At 39.2% G+C, this 14,179-nt stretch overlaps 1 protein-coding gene across 1 annotated transcript; it reads left to right on the top strand.

Annotated features, from left to right (window-relative positions):
- Window positions 1-78: 78 nt before the first annotated feature.
- On the top strand, window positions 79-13,710 carry TOX4 (TOX high mobility group box family member 4). The gene is made up of 9 exons (XM_049613139.1): window positions 79-166; window positions 378-446; window positions 6,180-6,422; window positions 7,263-7,523; window positions 7,875-8,105; window positions 9,876-9,956; window positions 10,348-11,091; window positions 12,075-12,238; window positions 12,980-13,710. Exons 1-9 carry the CDS (start codon window positions 161-163, stop codon window positions 13,038-13,040), a joined length of 1,860 nt encoding a protein of 619 aa, XP_049469096.1. The 5' UTR covers window positions 79-160; the 3' UTR covers window positions 13,041-13,710.
- Window positions 13,711-14,179: the final 469 nt, after the last annotated feature.

The following is a 14,179-nucleotide window of genomic DNA, read 5'->3' as shown; positions in this document are numbered from 1 at the left end:
GTCCGCTCCGCCTTCCCGGCGCGACTCGCAATAGCCCCACGGCGCTCCTTCCAATCAACGGAGAGCGACGCACGTCCTTGCGGAAGTGACGGCAGTCCGAGTCCGGTGGGGGCGGTGGGAGCGATGAGGGGACTGAGACGGTGGTAGCCGTTGTGTGAAGATGGAGGTAGGAACCTAGCATTAAGAAGGCTGGCGAGAGAGCGCGGCCGACGGGGTTGAAGCAGAGGCGGGAAGCCGGGTGGAGAGGCGGCCGGCGGGAGGGGAGAAGAGAGCGGGGTTTGGGGAGTGTTGTCAGAATGTCGGGGACAGAATCAGTCGCTCCAAGCTAACTCCTTACTCCCCCTAACTTATCCCCGCGGCTTTCTTTTGGTTTCCAGTTTCCCGGAGGAAATGACAATTACCTGACGATCACAGGGCCCTCGCACCCCTTCCTGTCAGGGGCCGAGGTGAGCACGAGCTGCCGATGCTGTGGGGGGAGGGCCTGAGGCAGCGGTGGGGTAGGGCGGCGGGGAGGAGTGCGTGGACGCGGGTGCCTCGGGGGCTGGGAACCAGGGACCGCGATTGGTGTTCAGAGAACAGTGGCAGCTGCTTCTAGAGCCTATGAAGACTAAGGGGAAGGCCCGGGAAGCTGCTGTCATCAGAAAAGCAGGACTTTGGAAAGAGTTAACCCATCTCAGAGTGATTTTGGATTGGAAGACAGGGTAGAATTGTTTCCTTTCATTGGGGAGAAATAAGAATTTGGGGGGATCGCAGCGGGAGGAAAATATATAAGATAAATCGGGGTGAGGGAGTTTACTTAACTGGTGCACATGTATTCATTCTTGAAACTATCTATTGTAGGGTGTTTATTTCGCTTAAATTTCCTGCTCAGGGATTTTTTTTTTTTTAAGTAGTTATGTTTACCTACAAGTTTGTTTTGCTAGTGACAAGATGAAAGGAAATAATTGCCAGAAAACATGAAGGGGGTTGAGTACAACATGTGTTTGTTTGCCAGTGACTCAGAGTTCGGGCAGGTTACTACTCCTTTGTCACAAATATCCTAGCTGCCGAATGGCTGTAGTAATAGTTTATGATGTTGTGATGTAGAAATAATGGTTATGGTGAAGTGCTTTTTAGTATTTGTGAAAAAGTTTTGCTTAAAATACTGTCATAAGTTCCTATCACTTGTTTAGGCAGGGTGAAAGAGAAAGATTTGGAACAGACAAAAATAAATTTTCCAGTCTTTGAAAAACGGCAGTCTTGAGCTTTCCAGAATGTTGAGGATTTTAATATTTTTTTCCCAAAAGTGAAGTCAATCACTTCCATCAGTTTTTTCAATTGCTGTTGAATATGCTTATCCTGTAGTAAACTTTAATATTTTCATGGACGAGAACTAGATTGACAAGGCATAGTTGCTAGTTTAATTTCTTTATTGCTATTATTGCTTATTATTCTCTTAAGGAGGGGAAAGTGAATCAAATGAGCGACAAATTTAGAAAAAATTAAAAAACTGAAATCTCCTTGGTGCTTTCCAGTCTCATTGCCAGTTTCTTCTGAATGATACCCCCGTGGTTTAATTTCATTATTTGGAGTGTTGTAAACCTCACATTGGCCTCATCCTCATGAAAGTGCATCATTGCCAATTTCTTCTGAATCAGATTTAAATTTAGAGTGTGGTAAATTTCACACTGGCCTCCAGAAACTTCCCAGGTTTGAGTGTATCCTTTGTTTCTATGACTTTAAGAACTAAGAAAACAAAACTATTTTGCCAAGAAGCTCATAATTAAATTTCAGTATCTTCCTTTAGCTTAGGTCTCTGTCATTGTTAACAGTTGTTCTCATTACTTATTCACCTTCCCTTCCCCTTTTAAATTTTTTTTGAACTACCCCAAATATAACTTAGGTGATACTTAAATCGTTTTTTGGAAAAAGTGATATTTATGGTTTGCTTGCCAGAAAAAGATAGATGCCCACAAAAATACTAACCATAAAAAAACCTGGAAAATTGGACCTCATTGAAACTAGGAACTTCTTTTCATCAAGACATCATTCAGACATGAACTAGACACACCACAGAATGGGAGAAGATATTTTAATACACATATTTTAATACACATCATTTTCAGAATATATCAAATGCTTATGTAGAGTAAAAGGAAGAATCCAACCTAAAAATGGGTAAAAGACTGAACACACACTTCACAAAAGAGGGTATCCAAATTGCCATTAGGCATATGAAGGAGTGTCATCGTCATCACTCACCAGGGAAATGCCAGTTAAAATTATGAGTATGACTGTACACCCACTAGAATGGTTAAAATTAAGAAGACTGACAATTACAAGACTTTGCAAGTATGTAGATAACTCTTAATCATTACTGATGTAAGTATAAATTGGTTCAATCACTTTGGAAAACTAGCAGTATCTATTAAAGATAAACATATACCTACCCTGTGACCCAGTTTAGTTCTACTCCTTGAGATATACATGAGAGAAATGAGTGTATATATTAACCAAAAACTTGTATGTTTACAGCAACTTTAGTCATAATAGCTAAGCACCAGAAACAACCCAAATGTCTATAAATGGATACATTTGTAAAAAGGAATACTACACAGCAATAGAAAAGGTCATCAACTACGAATAAATGAACCTTGGGTGATATGAAAAATATATTGTTGAGTAAAAAGCCTGACATAAAAGAGTAGACACTACATAAGTTTGTTTTTTAATGAATAAAGAATAGACAGTGTCATGCTATGTTTATAGAAATCAGAATAACGGTACCTGTTGTGGAAAGGAGAGAATATTGACTCAGAAGGAGCATAAAAAAATCTTTTAGGTAGAAATGTTCTGTATTTTTATCTGGGTGGTAGTTAATTGGATGTCTACATGTGTAAAAATTCTTTGAGCTATATACTTTAAATTTGTGTATTTAATGCAAATTATACCTCAATAAAATAAGAAATAGTAGTAAAAATTTCTAAAGAGTAAGTATCCAGAGAGGAAGGCTTAGCATTTGTTACAGCATTGCTTGAGACAGGAAAGTTATACTATCTGAAGAGAGTTTAATCTGTCTGTTTCCCTCATTCAGGTTGGCTCTTACATAATGATACTAGGCTTTGGGCACTTAGAGAAAAATAATATAAAGATACCTATTTTTAATTAGGAAAAGTACTTATAATATTAGAATCACTTAATTATTTCAGGCTGAATAGTTAAGATTTTCACTACCATAGCACTTTTTAGAACAATTAATTATTTTAATGATACATAGTGCCAGTGTATCTAAGAGTAAATAGGTGTTGGATTAAAATAAGTTTCTTTAAAATGAATAATCTACACAAACTACTTAAAGAAATAGTGGGTTGTGTGTCTTGGCATGGGGAAATATGAAAAGAGAGAGAGATCATTTTTTTTTTATTTTTTGGTTCTCTAAATAGTTGAGGATCCTTGTTTATAAACTATAATTCCCAAACTGATTCTTACCTCAAAAAGACCCACAAATTTAACACAGAGGGAGAAAGCTGAATGAGAGGGTAGCTACATCATGTTCCTGTTTTCTCCTTTTGTGTCGAAATTATTTGTTTTTATTTTAATATTTGCTACAGTTGTATCTTTGTTTTATATGTGAGTTATGTGGTAGACCCACAACTAGATATCCATTATTGGTTTTTTCCCCATAATGTTAAAGGTCATTTGTGGTAGTAAAAGAGATTTAAAGTGAATCTCTTGTGTTTATTCTAGCATGTGGTTTACCCCTCTGTATTCTTGATCATTGCTATTATTTTACTTTTCTTATTTAGGGAAGAAACAAACATAAGCAAAACAAAGCCCCCCCCCCCCCCCCCCAAAAAAAAAAACCCATTAAAGCTATGGATACTGAATAGAAAAGCTGTTTCCACATTCCAGGGGGTGGTGCATAGAAAGAATGCCCTGTTAATTTAATACAGTGGAATCTCTGCATGTCTGGTTTTTTAGTGTTATCCATGAGAGCAGTCCAGATGGTTTATGAAGGGTAGTCCTTTGCAGAACACTGGTCTCTTGTTTGGGATATGAATTTTTATTCTTTTTAGTTCTTTTTAACAAATAGTATCATTTTCACATCTTGGCAGAGTTGCCTTTTTATTTGTTCTGGTAAGCAGAAAAAGATAGGCATCTTTTGCTTTGCTAAAGCAATCTGTATCTTATAAAAAACTGAAAACTACCATTATACAACTATTAATCTAGTATATGTTTCTGTGGATCCTTTTTCCGATCCCCATAACTTTGTTTACATGAAAATTTGGTAGAAATCTTTGTACTCTCTTCCTGAAACATGTCACATGAACCTACGTAAACTAAAATTTCAGAAAGAGTAAGTTAAGAACTTTCACGCAGTAAGAAGAATTGTAAGCTGTGTACTGAAAAATGTTTAGTTTTTGGGGGTCGATTTTAAGTTTTTCCTTAAGAACTGCCGGCTCCTATGTTCCTTGTGCCACTCTCATGTTATATCCTAGACAACTACCAAATTTTTACCATGTTAAGTAAAATAGTAAGGATCTTAGAGAATGAAAATGTAGAAATGTAGCTATATACATATTTTTGTCTTTTAGGAAACTGTTTTCAGTTTACCAGTAAGATTCAGAAAGATTAGGCATTTCACAGACATACTTTTTTTCCCCCTAGTTTCTACTAGCTGGAAATATTTTTTCTAACAACGTCTTCATTGAAATCAAAATGGTGTAGCACCTGGCTGGCTCAGTCAGAGGAGCAAGCAACTCTTGATCTCAGGGTTGGGAGCTCAAGCCCCACATGGGTGTAGAGATTACTTAAATAAACCTTAAAAAAATAAATAGTGATATTACTGGGACCCTTTGTGGGTCCATAAAAACCTTGAGGAACTCTTAAAGAATGCATTGTTTAATCATGAAAAAAATGTGGGTACCTATTGAATTTGATCAGAATCAGTTGATATTTACTATGCCATGTGTGGGCTGATAGAATTTAAAGTTTCTAAAATTCCATTTATCTATGATAACTGATTAGTAGGTCTCAAGTTAATCATAATTAGGATATTAATATTGTTAATAGCAATGGTTAATAGTTATTAAGCAATTATAAGGCAATGTGACAAAAGTTTTGTTACTAAATCCCATTAATTCTCATAATAACAATATAAGGAGATTACCATTACAACTCTGATTTTATAGATGAGGAAAACCCCTTCAAAATCATATAGTAAGTGGCAAAGCTGGAACTTGAACCTAGACCTTCTCTGACACCAAAGTCTCTTGCAATTATAATGCTCTTGCTGCAAATGTCACTAATTTAGTTTTTTAATGTCTAAAAGGAACCATGGCATTTAATATATTTTCATTCAGACATTAGCCTGTCGGCTCCCTGAATGGTGGATCCATTCAGTATAAAAAGAGTATATTACTATAGTTGAATTCAGATGAAGGGATTGGGTTTTATAGCCAGCTGGAGTACTCTTTTTCTTCCTCTCTTACAGAAAGGCTGTCAGAGCCAGATTAAGAATCTATTAGAGAACCAATTTGCCTTTTGGCTGTAGCTCTTGTGAAGGTTTTTCTCCTGAGTATTAGCTTTACCTTGGCATTGTTGGGTTTTCTAAAAATGCTGTACAAATGGGAATCTTAACTGGTTGTTAACATCATGATCTCTAAGATGGAACTCTTAAGTGTAGATATTTTAGAAGAGGATATCATTCCCATGACAGTACCTTTTAGGGTTTGCTTCAAAGGAACCTAAAACAACAGTCAAAAGTATAACTGGTTGACAATGAATTTCTGTGGTCTAATAGTTCAGGTGTATAATTGCAAAACAACTGCTATTAGAATCTTTTGAGAGTTTTTAGGCGTCATAGGCAAAACAATTTATAAAGACTGGGTCCTTGGACTAGTGGTGCCAAGAGAGTCACTCATTAGAACCGTAAGCATGATAGGACAATTGATAAAAACAGATTAAAAAACTGAAAACTGTGATTTATACTGGCAGCCTTGTATATGTCATATGACCAAAGGTATGAGGAAGAGAGGTTTATTTGCAAAATTAAATAGGTCCAAAGAAACTGATAAAAAATAGGATCCAGGCTGAAAAGAGGTACACTGAGAAACTCCAGTACCCAGCCATGTTCTTCACTTAGCAGTATGCAGTTCCTCCTCTTCCCACTAATTTTTTTTCCCTTTTTCCCCCTACAGACATTCCATACACCAAGCTTGGGAGATGAGGAATTTGAAATCCCACCTATCTCCTTGGATTCTGATCCCTCACTGGCTGTCTCAGATGTGGTTGGCCACTTTGATGACCTGGCAGACCCTTCCTCCTCTCAGGATGGCAGCTTTTCAGCCCAATATGGGGTCCAGACATTGGACATGCCTGTGGGCATGACCCATGGCTTGATGGAGCAGGGCGGGGGGCTCCTGAGTGGGGGCTTGACCATGGTAAGGGGCAAGACATTATCAAGCTTACCCAGGCTCATGGGCATGATGTTGAGGGAGTTAAAAGTGACTCTCTCTTCCCTACTACACTTGGGTATTACTTGGTTCTCATTCTGTGGTTAAAGGCTCACCAACAAAGACTTAATTTCCCTTGAACGGAATTTATCATTTGAATCAATTTTACTTGAAAACTAGTTTTAAATTATAAAAGGTCCTGTGTTCACCCTAATATGAAAAGGATTGTGGCTTTGGGGGGAAAAGGTTTTTTTCCTTCTATTGTTGCCTTCATAGCCCAGGATTAAAATGTGAGTGTGGTAGCTAGCATGTTGAGAGATTTATTCCAAAACAGTCTGAACCAAATGTATTAATTGTGGATTAGTATGTGTTAAAAATCAGTGTATTGGGCTTCCAGCACATTTCATCAGTAGCACATCTTCACACTATATTTGATGCCATACATCTCTAACATTGGCCTTATTTACTCTTGATTGCCTGTGTATTGCAACTTTAAAAGCCACTATTGTAGGAGAGTACAGGGAGGAAGTTTTTCTTTACCCTATGTGTCATCACCACCTCCAGATTACCGAATAACTTATTTGTTCTTTAAATTATCCAAAATTAAGACTTCTCTGATTAGTTTTTATTTTGGAACAGGCTTTTGAATACAAAGAAGTGACTTTAATAATTTCTGTACTTTATTATATGTAGACAAATTATTTGTTTAGTGTTTAAACGATGATACAGTTTGGGTAAGCGAGAGTATAAACTGTCCTGAATTCAGTGGGGGGAAAGAGTGGTGTTTTTTTATATTTAGTGTTTAATTAGTCCTTCTGCTTCTCTCAGGACTTGGACCATTCTATAGGAACTCAGTATAGTGCCAACCCACCTGTTACAATTGATGTACCAATGACAGACATGACATCTGGCTTGATGGGGCATAGCCAGTTGACCACCATTGATCAGTCAGAACTGAGTTCTCAACTTGGTTTGAGCTTAGGGGGTGGCACCATCCTGCCACCTGCCCAGTCACCTGAGGATCGTCTTTCAACCACCCCTTCACCTACTAGTTCACTTCATGAGGATGGTGTTGAGGATTTCCGGAGGGTGAGGCATTCCCTGCCAAAATCAAATCTGCCATGATATTCTGGGATAAAACTTGGCATACAGAGCCTACTCAGTATTATTTGCTCCTGCCCTGCCATCTCCTCTGCTCTTTTCTGGGTATGGGGTCCTGCCTCTCAATCTACAGTTTATAATGCTTTTCCCAATCCCCATTCTAATTGGTCCTCACATACTTTACTAATGTCTTAATCCTATTGCCTCTTTTTAGCATTTCTGAAAATTACATCCATGTGTCTAGTTAGTTCCCCCGTATAAAAGTCCTTTTCTTACAGTTCTCCAGACATGATTCTTCCTTCTTCCCCCTTGTAATTCTCTCTTTTTTTTTCCCTACAGCAAATTCCCAGCCAGAAGACAGTTGTGGTGGAAGCAGGGAAAAAGCAGAAGGCCCCAAAGAAGAGAAAAAAGAAAGATCCTAATGAACCCCAGAAACCAGTTTCAGCATATGCTTTATTCTTTCGTGACACACAGGCTGCCATCAAGGGACAGAATCCCAATGCCACTTTTGGGGAGGTTTCAAAAATTGTGGCCTCCATGTGGGACAGTCTGGGAGAGGAACAAAAACAGGTGAGCAAAACATGGAGGATAGTGGATAGTGAATGCTTTAGAAGTTTCTTCTAAACTTTTTATCTTTAAAATTTTTTAATGTGTGTTTATTTTTTTATTTTTTTAATTTTTTTTTCAACATTTTTTATTTATTTTTGGGACAGAGAGAGACAGAGCATGAACGGGGGAGGGGCAGAGAGAGAGGGAGACACAGAATCGGAAACAGGCTCCAGGCTCCGAGCCATCAGCCCAGAGCCTGACGCGGGGCTCGAACTCACGGACCGCGAGATCGTGACCTGGCTGAAGTCGGACGCTTAACCGACTGCGCCACCCAGGCGCCCCAAATGTGTGTTTATTTTTGAGAGAGGGACAGCATGAGCAGAGGAGGAGCAGAGAGAGAGGAAGATACAGAATCTGAAGCAGGGTCCAGGCTCTGAGCTGTCAGCACAAAGCCTGACATGGGGCTCGAACTCACGAACTGTGAGATCATGACTCGAGCTGAGAGCTGAAGTCAGACACTTAACCAACTGAGCCACCCAGGTTCCCCTTTCTAAACTTTTTTAAATGCTCTTATTTCATATCAGCTCTTTGTTTATAGCATTCATAGATCATACTTTGTCTTAGAAGTTGCAGCCATCCGCTTAATCCAAAATACCCATCTAAAAATTAATAATTTTTGTAAAAACACCAAATCTAATTTTACTAAAGCCCATTTTTTTTTTTTTCTGTCCAATTAGGCCATTCCTCGGTAACCTGCAGCTCTAAAATCTACTACCCTAAGTTTGAATTTAGGGTTTAGTTTACATTTTTCACATTGGTTTAGTATAAACTTGAAAACTATAGTTAATCTCTCTAAATTTGATATGGATTTTAAAAATAAATGAAAATTATACTACATAAGACACAATTAAAATTGAAGATGGCTATAATTATCATTACCCTACATTCCCCAGGTCTTATGTCAAAGTGAGTCTGCTACTTAATTGAAACAAAAAGCTAAAATGTATTATAACTTATAACAGTTATCTATTGCGCAACAAACCACAAATTTAATAGCTTTAAATAGTGGCAGTTTATTATTTGTTGTGATTCTGTAAATTGGTTAGATGGTTTTCCTGATGTTCTTGCCTGGGCTCATTCTTGTGATTGTAGCCAAATGACAGCTAGTGTGGCTGGCCAAGGTGACCTTGCTCCTGTATCTGATAATTTGGTGCTGTTAGCTTAGACAACCTGATTCACATAGCTTCTCATCCTTCAAAAGGCTAGGCTGGCTTGTTTATAGTATGGCTGACTTAGGAGCAAAGTCTGTCTCTCTCACTTAGGCCACATTCTCATGGTCAAAGCAATTCATAGGGCTATCCCAGATTCAAAGGAGGGGAAAGTAGGTTTCAGCCCTTGATGGAAGAAGTATGCAAGATGGGAGGAATTCTTGTGGCCATGATTGCAAATAATTTGCCACTTTCCTTAAGGGAGAATGTACTTGTTAGGCTAAGCATACTCCTGATCTTACATAATTTTTGGATCAGGATTTTATTATAAAACTGGGCATGGTTTGGTGTTGCTTTAGAAGTATAGTTGCTCTGGAAAGATTTGCTGATTGGCTGACCTTCAGGTGCATGGTCACTAGAAAGTTTGCCGTGGAGGTTGTTTTGATTACTAGCTTCCAGAAGTGTATTCACTAAAAAGAGTTGTAAATATTTAAATGAGTTGTCACTCATTGATAAATAATATAGAATTATAGGTCTTTTCTAGGAGTATGGGGAGTCTTTAAACAGCCTCTCTTTCCTGTAGGTATATAAAAGGAAAACTGAAGCTGCCAAGAAAGAGTATCTGAAGGCTCTGGCTGCATATAAAGACAATCAAGAGTGTCAGGTAAGAGGGTTATTTAAACCAATAAAACGATTTTTGGAGCTATTTATTAGCAGTTATAAGAAGTAAATACCACCAAAAACCTGTGTGACTTGTTACTACTATGCAGTATTAAAAGCTCAAAAGTATAGAACAGGTTCCCTGTTGTTTCCATTATAAACCTTGCCAAAATCTTTCTGAGTTTCTCCCCCTTATTTACTATTACTCCCCACAGTTGCTCTTTTTTCTTTTTCTTTCTTTCTTTTTTTTTTCTCTTCTTTCTTTTTCTTTCTCTTTCTTTCTTATCACTCTGTGATGTGTCTTTTCGTGGGAGATGATTAGAGTGAATATGTTCTAGGGAACAAAGTAAATCTCCAAATGACTTTTTTTTTCTTTTCTGGGGGGGGTCTTTTAGGCCACTGTGGAGACAGTAGAATTGGATCCAGTACCACCATCACAGACTCCTTCTCCACCTCCTATGGCTACTGTTGACCCAGCATCTCCAGCACCAGCCTCAACAGAGCCCCCTGCCCTATCCCCTTCCATTGTTGTTAACTCCACTCTTTCCTCCTATGTAGCAAATCAGGCATCTTCTGGGGCTGGGGGTCAGCCCAATATCACCAAGTTGATTATTACCAAACAGATGTTGCCCTCTTCTATTACTATGTCTCAAGGAGGGATGGTTACTGTTATCCCAGCCACAGTGGTGACCTCCCGGGGGATCCAACTAGGCCAGACCAGTACAGCCACTATCCAGCCCAGTCAACAAGCCCAGATTGTCACTCGGTCAGTGTTGCAGGCAGCGGCAGCAGCTGCAGCTTCTATGCAACTGCCTCCACCCCGACTACAACCCCCTCCATTGCAACAGATGCCTCAGCCCCCCACTCAGCAGCAAGTGACCATTCTGCAACAGCCTCCCCCACTTCAGGCCATGCAACAGCCTCCACCTCAGAAAGTTCGAATCAATTTACAGCAGCAGCCACCTCCTCTGCAGATCAAGATTGTGCCTCCACCCACTTTGAAAATGCAGACTACCTTAGTCCCACCAGCTGTGGAAAGTAGTCCTGAGCGGCCTATGAACAACAGCCCTGAGGCCCATACAGTGGAGGAAACCTCCCCTGAGACAATCTGTGAGATGATCACGGATGTAGTTCCCGAGGTAAGCCTCTGTTTTTAAGTCTTTCTCTAGACCAGTATAAAAGTTTAATTTTTCGGTTGATCCAATAAAGGTGGAGGTTGCTGCTAGCATTTAATGCCTGGCAACCAGGAGTACAGACATCCTGTAGCAGTTCCCTGCGACTGTGACTTGTCCTACCCACAACAATCTGTAGTGTTCTTGTGAGAAATATTTAGGAGGGTCTGCTGTCCCAGACCACTCCTTAACTAAGTTGAAGTCATACTGCCATTCTACTAGAGGGAACACAGGCTAAGCATAGAGTTAGCAGGTGTCTATCCAAGGATCCTAAACTTTGGAGATAAAAGTTCTTCCATATCTCTTGCCTTTCGCCTGCTTAGCTTGATGTTTTAAGTGGGAGGATGGACAGGGGATATAGCTAGAAAAAAATTGGTTCATATCATGGAGTCTTTCCAAAGAGACACAGACAGGTGCCACTTACCCTAGTTTTAACTTGTACATCACCAGTAGTCACTTTAAATAAAATGTGAGTCTGTTTTGAGACTCTAGCTCCACAATTAATGAAGCAATCATTTTAAAGAAAAACCCCCCCCCCCCCCCCATCAGCAGAAACTGTGAATCTCCCTTTTTCTAATGGCACCACATTTTGTCTTCTTTTAGTCCTCCCAATCTTAGTTGAGGTAATCCAGACACTATGCACATCGTACTTTTGACATTTTCAAAGGAATATTATTCAAGTGTGGAACAAAGTCAGTGACAGATAAAATTAAAGAGTACTAGCCTATGGCCAGCATTCCATTAATGGGAAGAATCTTCATGTCAGTCTGCTTGACAAAGTTCTAAAGCTGCATAAAGAAAGGGAGACCAGGAACTCCTCTATTAGAATTCTGCCTCCATATGTGAAGGACTGTAATACCTACTGCTCCACTGGGTTCCAGAATGCATTTGACTAGCTGGTTAGGTAAGTAGTAATCTAATTCATTTTTGGTGCTCTCTTCCTCTCACAGGTGGAGTCTCCGTCTCAAATGGATGTTGAATTGGTGAGTGGGTCTCCTGTGACACTCTCACCCCAGCCTCGCTGTGTGAGGTCCGGTTGTGAGAATCCTCCTGTTGTGAGTAAGGACTGGGACAATGAGTACTGCAGCAATGAATGTGTGGTGAAGCATTGCAGGTGAGCTTATAGTTCCCCTTTGTAGAATTCGGATATGACTAAGTTAACTGTGTTAGACACGGTAACCCCGAGCATGGGATCAGGATCACCTGATCTTAAGTAGACTAGACTGCTATACCGATGTCTGATTGTAGAGGCTACTGGAAAAGTTCCCCTGCTTAAGGAGCTTACTTAGATTTGCCATGTAGACAAAGATGATATAATTAACAGTTCTCGCTTTTTGCTTATATCACATTGTTACAGATGTTCTTTAACATTTAGTTACATATGCCCTTTTAAAAATGACGCCACAATAAGCTGTTAGTGACTGTGAATATTAGCTTAGTATCTCCTTAGATCAAATCCGACCTCTCAGGGAATTAGAATTTGAGGAGGAATGATAAGTGGTAAGTAGCACAATAAAGTGCTAAGTGTGGCAGGAGTGGGAGCAGGGGAGAGGTTCTGAAGATTTTGCCCGTCTCCCTAGTTTTCCTGGGATTTACCTATACCCATGAAACAAAGCATTGGTATTTCCTGAGTCAAATCCTGTTCAGTAAATTAGGATTGCCTGAACCTATCTTTTAGGCCCACTGCCCTTATATTCCTATTGGGTGATACCATCTCTTCTTAATGCTATAGGAAATTATCCAGGAAGTTATTTATGACAGAGTTCAAAATGACTGTATCTTTAAATATACATATATATATATCTATATCTCTAGGCTGTAATTCTGAGTTTATGTGTCTCTTTTTCTCTCTTAGGGATGTCTTCTTGGCCTGGGTAGCCTCTAGAAATTCAAACACAGTGGTATTTGTCAAATAGTCCTCCCTGTTCTCCAAGCCAGTGAAGACTTACCTGCTGGGAACATGTTTAAGAGCCTCTTTTTAAAACACAAGCTGGGCTTCTGGTAGTGCCTGATCTCAACCCATGATGTCATTCGTGCTTCTCCCCTTTCCTGTCTCTTCAGCCGGGGCCATACTATGGAGCAAGGCCATTGAGTTTGCTGTAATCTGGAATTGCTTTTTACTTTCAAGTACAAGCACACATAGCAGTGATAACAGCAAAGGGTGAAGGGTATATGAACAAGCAGAACATAGGGAGGGCTGGTGGGGGGGTGGGGGGAGGATTGTTTGAGGAAACTTGGTGTAATTGTCATAGGACTTGCCTAAACAATTATTAAAATGATGGGAGCACACTCAGCTTTGAGCCTAGGAGAATCCATTTTAAAGGGGATAAAAAATTGCATTAGAAGTTACCTCTTAAACAGGAATATTGCTGTCACATCTATTATATATATTACTTTGAGAAAAGTTCTCAACAGAACAGGCACATTGGGCTGTGGGGAAAATACCATCGTGTAGGAGTTTCTTATTTATTTCTCTTTACAAATATTATTTCTGTAGTCCATGATCCTCCTCACAGTTTGAGTGTAAAAGGCAGAACTCTATATCCTTAATATAAGAGGTTTTACTAAAGTCTAAAGTTGTGTTCACTTGTGTTTGATAAAATATCTTTTAAAAGATAAGTTAGAGATGTTTTCACTTACATAATACATAGGCTAATTATCTGTACACCCTAGGTTTTCAGTTAAATCTAATCTAAGATGTGCTTGTCTCATTTTCCTTGGAAATAAGCTAAAAAAAAAAAAAAAAAAAAGGACGAGCAAAGCCATAGTCATAACAGAATAAACAAATGTTTAGAGCATGAAGGCCCTAATAATGATAACCTTAAGTAAAATCAAATCTTACCTTGAGAAATGCTGTCCCAGAGAACCCCCTTCTTGATTACGATGTTCACGTAGTACTAACTGCTAATCACTTTGATCCTATGCAGTATAATCAACATTTTAATGTTTTCTATCCATACATTGATTTAGTTTGAACCCTTACAACAACCCAGTGAGGTAGGTAGTATTCCCAGCTTACTTATAAGAAATACTGAGGTAAGTTACACAAGATCAC

Source organism: Panthera uncia, assembly GCF_023721935.1.
Source record: "Panthera uncia isolate 11264 chromosome B3 unlocalized genomic scaffold, Puncia_PCG_1.0 HiC_scaffold_1, whole genome shotgun sequence".
Lineage (NCBI taxonomy): Eukaryota > Metazoa > Chordata > Mammalia > Carnivora > Felidae > Panthera > Panthera uncia.
The sequence above is the reverse complement of the archived record's forward strand: the minus strand, read 5'-3'. Positions and strand labels throughout refer to the sequence as shown.